Source organism: Gymnodraco acuticeps, unplaced genomic scaffold (genome assembly GCF_902827175.1).
Source record: "Gymnodraco acuticeps unplaced genomic scaffold, fGymAcu1.1, whole genome shotgun sequence".
In the NCBI taxonomy this organism is placed as follows: domain Eukaryota; kingdom Metazoa; phylum Chordata; class Actinopteri; order Perciformes; family Bathydraconidae; genus Gymnodraco; species Gymnodraco acuticeps.
The window spans coordinates 310,446-324,595 of NW_022989861.1; the positions used below are offsets into that span (position 1 = coordinate 310,446).

Sequence of the window (14,150 nt, forward strand, 5' to 3'; positions counted from 1 at the left end):
GACACAAACAACCCGATATTTAATTAAGGAATACTTCACCCCAATGTGAACGTTTTTACATCACGTACTCACCCAGTGTTACCTTGAATTTATGAAGGACATTTTGATCTTCTTGTATTCCTATAAAGAATTCAGAAATGGAAAAGTTTTGATGAATTTTAGTGGGAAGCGTTTAAAAACAGTAACACTGAAACATCCGTTCCCTCTCACACAACTAAGGTTTGAGCAAAAATGCATTTCTTTGTGAAGTTATACCACACACCTTACGTGAGTTGTTGAATGGACATTTTGATGAAGTTTTACTTTAATTCCTTATGTGTTTTGATCATTCGTTCATCGTGAATACATGGGAGAAAAAAAAAATTCCCGCCATTATTTTAAGGAAACACTGGAAAAAGTAATTGATGTACGAATGACCATTCCTTTAAATGAGCGCTGCATATGTTATATTTCCCATTGTGATTTGTCTCCATTCGTTTATTTGGGATCTAGTCTGCAACATACGATGGCTAAAATTGGCTTTAGGGTTATGGACGTCAGACTAAAAGGCAACACTAGATAGATGAAAACCATCATAAGCAACATGTTTTCTGAGAGGAAGACCTGAATTGATAGTTAAAAAAAAAACAAGCCAGATGTGTTACGGCTCCCTCTTGGATGTACTGTACGAGGCTCTTTAAAGTTCTAGTCCTTTGAACCCTGCAGATTCCAGTTCCTGCTGACATCCAGAGAGCTGAACCTTCCCCAGCCGGCCTGTCTGATAGCCCTCATCATCTCCTTCAGTGGGTACTCTGAAGCCATGGTGCCACCAAACCCCCCCTGGCTGTCAGACCCACTGGGACCCGTACGGCTGCTTTTGGGGGTCCCATCATTAGAAAGTGTCTCACCCTGAACCCCAGGTCCAATCTTCTCCTCTGCCTTCAGTAGCGGCCTGGCAGTTTGTTCCTGTCTGTCACCAGCCCTGTGCTATAAAGCCTGTGTTATCTGCAGTGTTAAGTGCAGGCCACAGACGGAGGGTCAGCTTAAAGTGAGGCAGCAGAGACACCCTGTCCCGCCTGGCCCCGCCGCACACAGGAAGCGGTGCTGCGTTGGGTCCCTCTGTCTGGCCCCGGGGCCTCCCCTCGGCCAGCAACGCAGGCGCTAATGCAAGGAGACACTCGGCCAAATGACTCTCTGATTTCCCCTCAGGACTCAGACGATCCCTCTGGCCCTTGAGAATCAGACTGAGGATTTGTTCGGAGTGATTTGTTTTGTCTTGTCCCCCCCTAAACCCTGCGCAATTCCCTTACTCAAGTTCTAGTTCTCTGCTGCCAGATAAGTGAGGCCACCAAATTGGGCATTTGAGAGAAGAGGCGTTAAAGGAGCAAGAGCCCTTAGAGGATTGAACTCCAAATAAATAAATGGAAAAAAGAGCAACAAGTCACAATTTATCAACATGGAGAAGCAACTTCAATTGGTGTTTTTCCATGGACAAGTATCTGTAGGATGAATTACAGCCTTTTGTAAAAATGTTTCAGTATGCCTTGCTCATGCTTTGTGATGCCCTTAATCAACTGTGAAAGGAACTAATTTTGTGTGAGTGAGCAAGCCTCACAGTGTGTCACGTTCCCAGGCCTGTAGCTTAATTCCCTTTCCAACAGGGGTTTAATTGAGTGACTAACACACACTCAGTTAAAGCCCTTTGAAGACAAACTGCCATAGCTGACTGCCTCAGAAATCTGTTGAGAAATTAAACAGTGATGCATCAAGCTGTTTTTCTCTGCTGCTGAGACTTGGAAGATAATGAAAGTGCAGTTTGAACTCTGACGCTGTACTCAGGCTGTTTGTGTTCAACTTTAAATTACCTCGTGAAAAATAGCTTGGCTTTTATATAATGCTCACCTTCCCATTGTTTCGTTTGGATTTGACTGACTGAACGCTCATAATGTGAAGGGGAGTGGGTGCATTGGCATATTCAATGTGTAGCCTCTAGCAGATTTAGATGAGAAACTACAAGCAAGAACAGCGTTTCATCATGCACATCAGTATTTTCTGATTTCAGACAAGGGGAAAGAAAACCTCCAGAAAATATGCTAATGATTATTTTACTATTTGTATCTGCGACTACATTTCTCATAAATTCACCAAAGGTTAGCATGACATTATGCCTCCTTTGCATAACCAAATACACCATTTTAGTAAAGCGGATATACAAAACATAATTGCCATAATATTTGTTATGAAAGGAAGTGGCCTGGTGATAGAAATTAGTTAAAATATCGTTTTTTTTATTTACCCCTATAGACTGTTTTCTCAATGTGGTTGTTTCTGATACACTGAGAATATAAGAAGTGATCACACACCACACTTTCTTGTTTCATTCTAATCAGTTTTCTGGAGGTTTTTACTAAGGGGTTTGTTCATATATCATAGCCTGATATAAACCTTATTTCATGTAAACAAAAACAAAAAAATCCGGACATGTATGCAAATGAGTAAATGCGTAATAAGACAAAGTCTTGTTTGCAAATGAGTGTACTTGAAGAATTAAGTAAGCATTTAAAAGTTTGTAAAGCATGTCAGGTTTTAGATCTCTGAGATGCCTTAATTAGACCAACAACACATTTCCCCTCTAAACTTCTGGTTTCATGTACTGTTACAATGTGTAATATTTTACACACACAAACCAAATATTGGACGGAGAAATATAAAAACAATTGGACAATGTTGTTTTACATTCTCCTCTCATTAATCATCCAACGCCCACTCAGATGTATCTTGAGACCCTTTGGAGGGCTCCGACCCCTAGGTTGAAAACCAATGAGGTATAAAAACTGAATTTAGAGTCCTCAAGCTGCTAACACATTCATCCATTAACAATCATATTGCATTGTAGGCAATATAGCATAAACATGGTGTCATTTGTATGCAAACATGTTTTAAATTCTTGAATTGTACTTTTAATGGAGCATTTTCAAAGTGTAAAGGCTGTTTTGAAAACATTTTCAAACAGCGTTTTAGGAATTAGTCCCACTGTGTCAGGGTTTATGTTAGCTGAAATAACGTTTAATGACTTCTGTTGCAATAAGAATAAACGATACTTGTGGGTTATCTGTCGCCACTTTTTTTTGTTTTTTTCAGTCTCTCTAAATACACACTTCTTTTGTTTTTTTCAGAATCTCTAAACAACCCTAACCGTCACCCCCTATTAATGTTTGTTATTTTGAGAAATGAAAAAGTTCATGTGGAGGAGCCTGCTATCCGCTATTAAAAGGTGACGACAGATAACCCACAAGTACCGAATAAACTAATGAATATTTAATAGCCACATACAACTTGTACCCTAGACTTTTGGGGGCCCTAAGCGAGCTTTGGCTTGGGGGCCCCCCTCACTCACGCGTTCTCACTACACACAATGCGGAACCAACTTTTGTCTTATGATGTTAGCATAAGCACACATATTGTATAAATAAGCATGTAAACACCGTGGACCTAACATCCTCTAGGGGGGTCCTCACCTCCTCTAGGGGGGTCCGGGGGAATGCCCCCCCGGGAAGAATATTTTTTAAAATATTGAAGTTAAAAGCATCAATCTGGTGCACTTTGAGAGCAAAATGAAGAGATCTATGGATACATCTCTCAACACCCATATGAAACAGAACTGTAAACAGATTTTTCTTTATGGACATTTTACAAATCACTTAAACTGTATTCTTGTTTTGTCCTATAGTATTTCATAACTGTTTTTCATTTATTCTCTCTGGCTGTCCATCTCATAATGTTCACATAGAAACTAGCTGTCAATAGGAATATCATTCAGAAGAATTATAATTTCTTGCAAAAATCTGTCACAAAAAGAGGTTGCACATTTAAATTCAGGTGTTGTTATGGCAACGTCAGTGGCCAAACAGCCACATTTACTGCTGCAAATACGTTCAAACATGCTGTTGACACGTAAAGCAGTGGCAACTATGCCACCATTTCAGCTGACTTTTTCTCAGAAATACTGTCACATAACATCCATATATTTCAGTGCTAGGTTGATGCTTAGCTAAGCTAACTATGAAACACTTTAACTGACAGGACTCAGGATCAACTGTGTACTGTAAGGTAGCTTCTAGCTTCATGTCGAACAGTAAGTCAACATTTCCCAGAGAGCTTTCTTTGAAATCACCAGGTAACGCTAAAAAACATTACATTTAGATTGTATGACAAAGTGTTTATTTAATATATCTGGCTAGCTATAGCTACTTGCTAACGGTTTAGCTTACCCCCGCGATTCAAAGTAACGTCAACGTAGCTGTAATTTATGCTTTGCTTACATGTTCGCATAACTTGGAAGTGTACTGACATTTACATACCTTGTTTACCTGGCTCAAGTGGTGGCTCTGGGGTTGTTGTGTGAGCCACCACTTGAGAATGGTCGTATTTTTTAAGAAAATGTTTTCTTATGTCCATCTTCAAAAACTCTGAGTCCGACAGTTTATTTTAAACATTGTCACAGCTCACATGATAGGTACCTGTAACCTGTCAGCCAATAAGACAGATGTGTATTTCCATTCAACTCTGGTTGGTCTGGTGTCTTGCCTTTGTTGCATTCACTGAACACGGGAAATTACAATCCTGCCGTCCTCTCTTGTGTCATGATGAGGTTCAGGTAAAGCACGGTTAATGTATTATATTATTGACTCAATAATATAATACATGACTTTGAGAGTAGGCAATCTAGGCATATTAACACAATTAGCCTAATTAAACATACTTATCACGGCGACGGTGTACTGAGATTTTTTTTTTTTTTTTAGGGTGCCCCTTAGTGGCTGCGGGGACCTAAGCGGCCGCTTATGTCGCTTAATGGGTCGGGCCGGCTCTGACTTGTACAATACGACTTGTACAACTTTTCTCAATAAACGAAACTGCCTTTTTTTCCTTCTGAGAATCAGAGCAAGTTGATCACTCAATTAATATTATATCACTCATTACCTGGCCTATATATAACACCTATTCTACTCATTACGAGCCAACACGAGCACACAGTGGCAATACTTCACCATCAACGCACGTGCAACATCACGTTTATAATTCCTAATTAATGACTCGCTTTAATGAGGTGGGCTACTGCGTCCCATCTAACGGGTTATTTATAGCACTCACTTCACTAAATATAACCCTCCTCGATCGTTTGTCATCGCGTCACAACAAGCAATATTACCCCGGTGTGTGGTTATTTTCCTCTGCCAGCCTGGATGGTCGGGTTTGGGGCTATAAATGGAGGGACGCGCACGATGACTCGACACTCATCCTCCAGACCTGAGCCTGCAGGTAAGATATTATCCTTGGTCATCATTCTTTTATCAGCTTTTACTTAAAGTGTGTGTTTCTGTATGGAGAATCTCCAAATAAAATGTACATGTTTTAACTTTTTGTATGTGTTTACCCTCAGCTTGAAAAAAATGACTATTTGGTGCAACACGTGCAGATGTCATGTCACTTACCCGTGCACCTCTCATCCTCAGCACGCGGATCAGCGCAGCTCCTTCTGCAGGAGGTTCAGGTCAGTAACTCTCCTCCTCCTCCTCCTCTCTCCAACACTTTCTATATGCTCCACGTCCTCTCGTGGTTAAAATCGAGACATGGCTGTTTGGAAAATTAAGACCCTGCATGCTGCTGCCTGCTGCGCGTGCACCGCGGGGAGCATTTAATCCCGTTTTCTCCTGACTGGTTACTTTTAATGTGATGCAAAGTAATGCAACAAGATGATGCTGTTAGTGCATTTGAATCCCAATGGGTTGGATAAGATAAGAATGCAGAATCAGCCTGGAGAACACCACCAGCATTGTTAAATCACCTCGTAATAGATTTCATTGTATTGCTTTTGTCTATTGGTAACTTTTTGTTATTTGTTAAGTTTACCTCAAAGTATAAACATGTGCAAATGACTCTAAAATGAACAATTGCGTGGAATACAAATACAAAATATCAATAACATAAAATAAAGGATTTCTAGAATTAAACTGGGATTTAAAAACTTGCCTGTGAATTTAATTGGGGTTTTATAATCCCTACTTTAAATCTTGGTCTAGTATTTCTGAGTATCTCTCAAACAAAATCCAAATGAGGCTATCAATGACATCATGTTGTTTGATCATTATTATTATTATTATTATTATTAGGGTGCTGGGAGACAAACTGATTGGATTCCATCTGTGGCGTTTCTGTGTCTCTCTCTGAGGCAGTGAAGGCAGAACTGAAGCCCAGCCTCTCTTTTGTGTGCGACGCCCACGCTGAGGTCTGGCAGCTATAAAAGCCCCATGCTCTCTCTGGATGGACCCAGACAGATACTGATCACACAGACACACACTCTACTGAGACACAGCAGCAGTTTCCATAGGAACCCCTGAGGAAGAGACACCAAGCTCAATAACTTTTGATTTGCTTTTCTCTTTGGGGAGACAGTTTTTTTATGAAATGCAAGTGTGGCAGTAGAATAAACTTTGGCTCCTCAGCTTTAGTTTTCCTCAGTTTCTCTTCACACCTCTGACCTCAGTGAACCATGGTCCCTCACAGATCCACCAAAGGAGCGTCCAAAGCCCGACGGGACCAAATCAATCATGAGATCAGGAGCATGCGCGCTCTGCTGCCCATCACCCAGGAGGACCAGGAGCGTCTCTCCTACTTACACTCCATGGCCGCCATCTGTGCCTACATCCGGAAGTCTGTTCTCCTCCAGGGTGAGTTTTCACACTTCAGTCATTCTTTTATGTCTTTAAGCCTCTTAATCTGCATTCAGCCTGCGTCGCTGTCAAAGTTTGCAGTGCTGCAGGGACCATTTAAAAGATAATCAGTGACAACCTGCAGAGATGCATGGAGTGTATCCGAGGCTGAACTCACTCCTCTCTCCCTCAGGACTCCCAGCTGGAGTGAGATCACACTGCTCGGTGCCACACGAGGCCTTCCTTCCAGCTATGCACGGCTTCATCCTGGTCACTACTGCACAGGGGAGTCTGGTCTACGTGTCACAAAATGCATCTGAATATCTCGGTCTTTCCATGGTAAGTCAATTCGGACATCTTTTGATACATTAGTAGAATCTATATTTCTTTGTGTTGTATCTAATGGTGAACACTTTTTTTTCAGATAGATGTGCTCCAAGGAGACACTTTGTATGACATGGTTGAACCCTCTGACATTCATGTTGTTAAATCTAACCTGGACATTGACAGCAACTCATCCACAGGTAACTTTCAAGGCTTTGATATGTTTTCTTCAGTATTGATTTTTGTAATGTCTAAACACACTGCTGCTTCTGTAATAAAATAATTTACCAAATTGGGATCAATAAAGTATCTATCTATCTTATCTATCTATCTATCCATCTATCTAATTCTTTGCTTGCCAAATTTCCTCCAAATTTCATTCTGGTACAATCTCTAAAAATCCTTTCCTTGCATCTTTCTTTAGAGAGGAGCTTTATATGTTGTATGCAAACCTCCAAGGCCTTCAAGCTGCAGCAGGGCAGCTGCTGCTCCATGCTAGTGAGAGGGAGCTTCCAGTCTGTCCCTCAGCCTTACCCTTCCTCCTCTTCAGCCTGTCCCACCAGCCAGCCTCTGTTTGTGACCCTCTGCACCCCCACAGTCGACCGCCTAAAGAGCTGTGACTCCAGCTTCTGCCAGAGCTTCAACAGTGTGCACAGACTGGATATGACTTTCACTCAGCTATCGGACAGGTACAGTACATTCATAGATCCCCCTTTAAACAGATATACAATGTAAATGTTATTGTATTAGTGACTAACAAACATTTTCCGTGCTTTTTGTTTTTCAGTGTTCTGTATTTTTTGGGGTATTCAGCAGAAGAAATGATCAGTCGATCGTGGTACAGCCTCATCCACCCTGAAGATGTTTCTTCGAGTGCAGCTTGTCATAAAAGTTTAAGTACGTTTACAGAAAAAACAGTTCCATATCAGTGAGGACACTTTAACCATATTTAAAATATGTTTGCAGAACAGGTCAAACGTATCTGCATTTACACACAGCAAGCATACAGTAGTATTCACTTCTTCCTACTCCCTTTTCGAACATGAAATACTCTATGTTGTTGTTATTGAGAGTTTGCTGTATATGTTGCTGGTGTTCATGTTAGCTTTCTTACAAACCTATGTTGAAACATATACATATATATTAATCTAAGAAGGTTTGAATGAATGAGTATAGAAATGGCATTGTTAGTGTCTCCAATTTCTTAAGTTTTGTGTAATAAGAAATGTAAAGATTTAGCTCTAATTTCATTGTGTGCATGTCCTATTTAGTGTGCTTAATAATAACCAAAATGTTCTCTTTCCTATTTCCTTCAGTGCAGGCAGACGAGGGCTTCCAGGTAGAGGTGGTGCTCAGACTTCAGTGCAAGGATCTGTCCTGGACCTGGATCTACATCCGAGCTAACAAGGACTCTGAGAGCCAGACTGTGAGCTGCACAAACTTCATCATCAGGTATGACAAACTTACATTTTTCAGCACACCTGAGATGATGTTGTATGAAAATGTTTATAATTCAACAACCGACCTAATACATTGCTTTGCTCTTGTAGTGAAACAGAGGCTAGATTTCTTCAGGAGAAAATCAGCGGTGATGCCTTCAGGCCCTCCTCCCAGCAGGCGCCCCACGCTCAGAGCCCCAATCCAAAGTGCTTTAAAAGGCAGAGGACGTCTAACAGCCAAAGTGAGGAGCCAGGTGCCAAAGTGAGGAGGGAGTCAGAGGAAGACGTTTACTATGTGGCGTGCGCTTACTCCCAAGGCTCCCCTGTTCCCCTGGGTGACAGTCCTTCTCTCTTCACCCCCCCCTACAGCCCGGCCTCCTCCGGCTCCCCGCTGCAGCAGGAGGAGCTCAGCCGTGACCTCCTGATGGATGTGCATGGATACTCAGATCAGCTGCTGTCCTCCCCTGAGTGCTCTCCCTCCTATTACTCCTACCCAGAGGCACAGCTCACCTGTCACCAATCCCCCACCGACTCCCTCCCCGCATCCACTGAACACACCTTCGACCAGGCAGCCTTCGGCGCTCGCTCCCCGCTCCCCTCCTCGTCTCCCACCTATGATTACCAAGCGTGTACGGCCGAGGCTCGATTAGTTCCAGACTGCCTGTCTGTGTCGGACATGTGTGAAGGCTCAGTGGACTGTGCTCTGCATCAAGATGACTTTTGCCTCCTCGAGCAGCCACAGGGGGGCGGCATGGTCCAGGTGCATCATGTCCCTCAACACGTGTTGCCCACACATTCTGGCCTTCTCACCCCCAACCAGTCTCCCACGTCCACAGAGCCTAACCATTACAATGAGAGGGAGCAGGAAGAGATCAGTATTCTGGCTCAGCAGATTTCTTCCTTAGCCAGCAGCTTTTCCATGTATCAAAGCCCGAACCCGCTTCAAATTGTGGCTCAACCTTCAGTTGCTGACACCCTGCCCTCCTCCTGCGACTGGCACTGTACTCTCCCCTCAGACATTCCTCTGAAGCGCGAGATGGTCCTGGATGTCGCTGTGTTTGACAGCATCTTAAAAGACCTGGACATGGTCCCAACAAAAAGCACCACGTCTGGCCCTGGGGTTGTCCCGTACAACTACCAGCAGGGCCTGTTGCATTGCAGGAGTGAGCCCCATCAGCTGGTGCAGGGGCCCCTCTGTGTCTCCTCAAATATCGCAGAGGACCCCCTGCCTGCAGAGCAGTTCGCTGCCATGGATCCCTACAGTTTGCAGTTGGGACGCCATGACCAACACACTGGGTTGCATCAACTCAATCACTATATGCAGAGTGCACTTCAGCAAGGTGATTTATACCTCCAATACAGCAGTTAAATAATGATTTACTCTGATGTATTAACCGTACAGATATTGAAATTACATTTTATTTCTGTCTCTTTTCAGATGGACTTACTGAGGAAAACCTGTACTGAAATAAGTCTGTGACTTACTGCACTACCACTTGTATGACATATTGTCAGGGCTGGATTCGAAGATGAATGCGACGGAAGACATTTAAAGGACATCTTTGCTGGGACACTGTTTCCTCAAAGGACTACTTTCTGAATTTAGAAAAGCGTCTGAAGTAGATCATGCGCTTTTCAACACTGCAGCTTTGTCTTCATTTCTCCACACTGCTGTCGACTGTGTTTTATGTTGTGCTGATGTCTCACATTTTATGAGAAAGGTACTTTTTAATAATGTGCCTGACAACGCTTACATGCTGAAATGGAGGTATATTTTTCTTCTAATGCTGAGTGACCACAGTTTACTATCGAGCACTTTATCAATGTCATTGCCAAATTAATTTTATAAATATGAAGGTATGCTGATTTAAAGGACTATTATTGATTGGAGTTAGGTGCCTTAAAATATGTAGCTTGATGACTATGACATTAATGCTTTTATGCTGTTATGAATACATAAAAAAAGATAATGATGATTTTTACACATTACACCTACCTCAATGGTACATCTAAACACAATCCAAGTGTGAATTTCATTATTAAATTCTATTTATTTTGACAACATTTTTACTCTCGCTTAATAGTTTTTTATTCATTCCACTGATGTTTTTTCACGGCACTGGTACACCGTGTTATTACTGCAATTTGCTTGAAATGTGTAATGTAAATAAAACAAATGAAAAATGAATATGCGTTGTGTGATATGATGAGGGTATTTGAATAATCTTCGTCTACATCAACTAATTTCAATGAATGATAAGCATAACTCGCCACGGTGACTTTAACAGTAAAGCAGCCACTAGACTAATATAACACAATACCACATGTATACAGTTAGGGCCAAGATGAACCATTTAAATAAAATGAGACAGTGAAATAATTGAAAGCACATTTAAAAAGAAACTGATTCATTTGGTTATTTGTGGATATTGCAACAAGTTGTAAAAAATAGCATTTTTGACATAATACAGTAGTTTCTAATAGAGATACAGTATGTAAGCCCAATATTAACTTTATCTTTATAAAAGTTTTGGGATTTGGAGGGATATCTGCCTTTTTGATTGTTAAATGCTTCACTATTTTAAGGATGCGCCTTGTTTTTGCCACTTAGTTTTCCCTTGCTGAAAATAGTTGCCTGCTGCATTATGATAACACTGTTATATGAGGCTGGTCCTAGTAAACCAGTATTAGGCTGTAAAGCCAAATAAATGACCTGAAAAAATGCCAAGAAACTCCTCAGAGCTTCAGAGAAAAACACATTTCATATAAGTTCCACCATGAGACATTCTTAAAACAGACATATTGGTTGTTGCAGCTTAAGTACAACATATGTGTACAATTTAATACTGTTTTGTGGACTGGGAGTAAATACAGCAGGAGTAGGAGTCTTTCCACTACAAAGGTACTTCAAACAGTTATATATAACAAATGGGACTACTATATTTCTTTACGTGCACTTTCCCTGCATCTGATCAGATTGCAACGTCTCGAGCTCAGTGCTTCATTGATTTTACATCTCGTGGCTGGTCATACCAACGAGAGCACATCAACTGTATGCAGAGGAAATCAATTACTTATTTTGACAGATGAGAACAGTCAATGCATACATGAATAGCCAGACAAAGCAGGGTCCATGTGGACGAATGGGAAACAAAAAGGGGGCACTACAGTCATGCAGCTGGTGCAGTGTGTCATGCAGCCCCCATGTGTTTCTCATGCAGATTAGAAACAGCCACTAGATGGAGTAATAGCTCCAACAGCCTCCCAGCAACACAGCTATATCCATGTTATTAGTAATATTACTTGAACAAGCTTGAAAAAAGTAGAAGAGGAGCGTGTGCACGTTTGTATGAGTGTGCGCCCATGAGAGCAGAAAAAGGGCATCATTCAGTTCGCTCATGACCAAACAGTCCAGATGCCTTGTGTTATCCATGGAGACCTAATTAAGAATGATCTCTGTTGAAGGGTACAATGGAAGATACAGTTCCTAACAAGTCCCCACATCTGCTGTGCTTCAGTCTTTCTGCATCACTCAATGTTACCCAGGATGAAAATATTTTCCCCCGGGCACGGCAACACCAAGTTCGGTGCATGACGTGTTTGTCGACACCAAGGAGACGGCAGACGTCCACCTCCTCTCCTCACCTGGACAGGCTGTGAACACTCCCAACAGCCATGTGTCTTTTTACAGATTAGAGAGCATGACAGTCTAATGGCGCTTTTCCACTGCAGCACGTAGCACGGTTTAAGCGGGCCGGGCCAAACCAGGCCCGCTTTTTTTTGCTTTTCCAGTAGGGGTAGTTCCGGTTCAGGGCTACTTTTTCACCTTTTTGCTGGCCCTCCAAAATCGAGGTTCTTACAGGGCCAACAACCGGGCTGAATATGCTAAACTAGTGACGTAAACACTCTCGACTGCTGATTGGTCAGAGAGAATCGCTGGCAAGGGGGCTACAACTAAAACAAAATGAATATATTTTACCCTGATTTAATTGTAATACACGTTTCAAAATGATGCCGAAGTAACAACATACTGATATCGGTCTGCAGACAAGACGGCAGGCGGAAAACCTTTTAAAATGCGTGTTTTTCTGAATGGAGATCGGATCGATCAGGCTAAGCTAACGTTGTATATGCTCCGTCCATACTCACAACAACGGCCTACATACATAAATAAACCAGCGACCGTATTCGCCATGACACAGACAGTCTGTGGTTTGTACTTGTTTAACTTTTGTCTAGTTTCTGAACAGATATGAGGAGCTGTGAGCTCTGAGTGCTAACAGCTAACAGCGGATGTTTTGGTTTTGTGGTTCGCATTGAAGATGACGTCACGGCAGTTTTACACAGCGTTGCTCCGCCCGCCGAACAGCCGATCGCCCCGCCTACACTGCGTTACTATAGTAACTACCCCATTTACTAAACTGTAATGGAAACACAGCTTAAAGTGAGCCTGGCCTACCAAGGCCAAACTAAGCTGTGCTAAGACGTGCTAGGTCCTGCAGTGGAAAAGCGCCATAAGGCTTTGGCCAACACAGTCTCACGGCATTTCGTGTTATAGTCACGAAATTAATCTATTGATTCGTGTTCACCAACACGATTTCGCCATTTTTTTCATGTCACACAGAACGATTTTAAAAGCAATGTAAATAATAACAAAATTAGAAGGAAAAACAGATGCAAAAAAATACAGATTTCAGTTTTCTGACACAGAACGATTTTAGAAGCAATGTATTTCTATTGGTAGTAGGCTATGTTTCGTGCCTGCACCAAATAATAACAAATTAGAAGGAAAAAAAGATGACAAAAAAATACAGATTTCAGTATTCTGAGGCTCTGAGCCCCATTTATTTTCCTTCGCGGACTGCAAAAAAACTCCGACATTATACAATTTAAAATAAGAGGGATAGGGTTAGGCTTAGGGTAAAAATATTGAGTAAGAAAATGTTTTTATGAACCACACAGCTTCTGGTATTCCAAGACCCGACCGGACAAAAATACGTGTTGCAGGCACAAAACATACTACCAATAGAAATACATTGCTTTTAAAATCGTTCTGTGACACAAAACAAATTCGAAAATCGTGTTGGTGAACATGAATCAATAGATTACATTAATTTTGTGACTATAACATGAAATGCCGTGTGACTGGGTTGCTTTGGCAGTTTTCTGTAGCTGTGGAAACACGGTTATTATTAGACCCGTCGAGGTGTTTCACATAACTCATTCACACCAACGCAACTCCGGTTCAAACTCCGTGCTAGAGCTTTTCAGGTTCAGAACCGGTTCTTCGGTTTAGCTCCGGCTCTTTTCACACCGCCCAGAGTCCGACTGGTGCTGAGTCATTGCGTCATCGTTTGCGTCATGACTAACCGTTTGCGTGCCTGCTTCATAAAGCCAAACCGTGCGGAAACCCCTCACAGCTGACACCGACAACAACAACAATGGCCGATTGTTCTCCAGCTTCCTCTGTACCTCTTCGGAAGACCAGATTCCCAGTAGGTAGCTGGTCTCTTCAGTGGACCACTGCTGCTTGTTAAGTTTCTCCATCGTTGTGTACAAACTGGATAAAACGCGGCTTTTTGTTGTTGTTCAGGAGTTGATGCCGCCCCTACCCCTGCCCCCGCCTCGACGTAAGCGTGACGTATGCGGTGCTTTTGCTCTAGCCGGACAATTTTTTGGTGCTTGAAACGAACCG

At 42.1% G+C, this 14,150-nt stretch overlaps 1 protein-coding gene across 2 annotated transcripts; it reads left to right on the plus strand.

Moving 5' to 3' along the window:
- Positions 1-5,258: 5,258 nt before the first annotated feature.
- Positions 5,259-10,643, plus strand: npas4l (neuronal PAS domain protein 4 like). Of its 2 annotated transcripts, none has more exons than XM_034241171.1 (10): positions 5,259-5,301; positions 5,496-5,533; positions 6,547-6,710; positions 6,886-7,031; positions 7,117-7,216; positions 7,441-7,705; positions 7,804-7,913; positions 8,333-8,468; positions 8,567-9,795; positions 9,894-10,643. In XM_034241171.1, exons 3-10 carry the CDS (start codon positions 6,605-6,607, stop codon positions 9,920-9,922), a joined length of 2,121 nt encoding a protein of 706 aa, XP_034097062.1. In that variant the 5' UTR covers positions 5,259-5,301; positions 5,496-5,533; positions 6,547-6,604; the 3' UTR covers positions 9,923-10,643. The 2 variants fall into 2 exon arrangements, with proteins under 2 accessions (XP_034097062.1, XP_034097053.1); XM_034241162.1 differs by having other exon boundaries at positions 5,287-5,301; positions 5,423-5,533.
- The last annotated feature ends 3,507 nt before the right edge of the window (positions 10,644-14,150 follow it).

What these genes read in the sequence shown, in the direction of transcription:
- npas4l (XM_034241162.1), top strand. Translation starts at nt 5,433, where the DNA reads ATGACTATTTGGTGCAACACGTGCAGATGTCATGTCACTTACCCGTGC. An exon ending in TCCTTCTGCAGGAGGTTCAG is followed by an intron (nt 5,534 to 6,546) that starts GTCAGTAACTCT and finishes GGTCCCTCACAG; the next exon opens with ATCCACCAAAGGAGCGTCCA. An exon ending in TTCACTCAGCTATCGGACAG is followed by an intron (nt 7,706 to 7,803) that starts GTACAGTACATT and finishes TTTGTTTTTCAG; the next exon opens with TGTTCTGTATTTTTTGGGGT.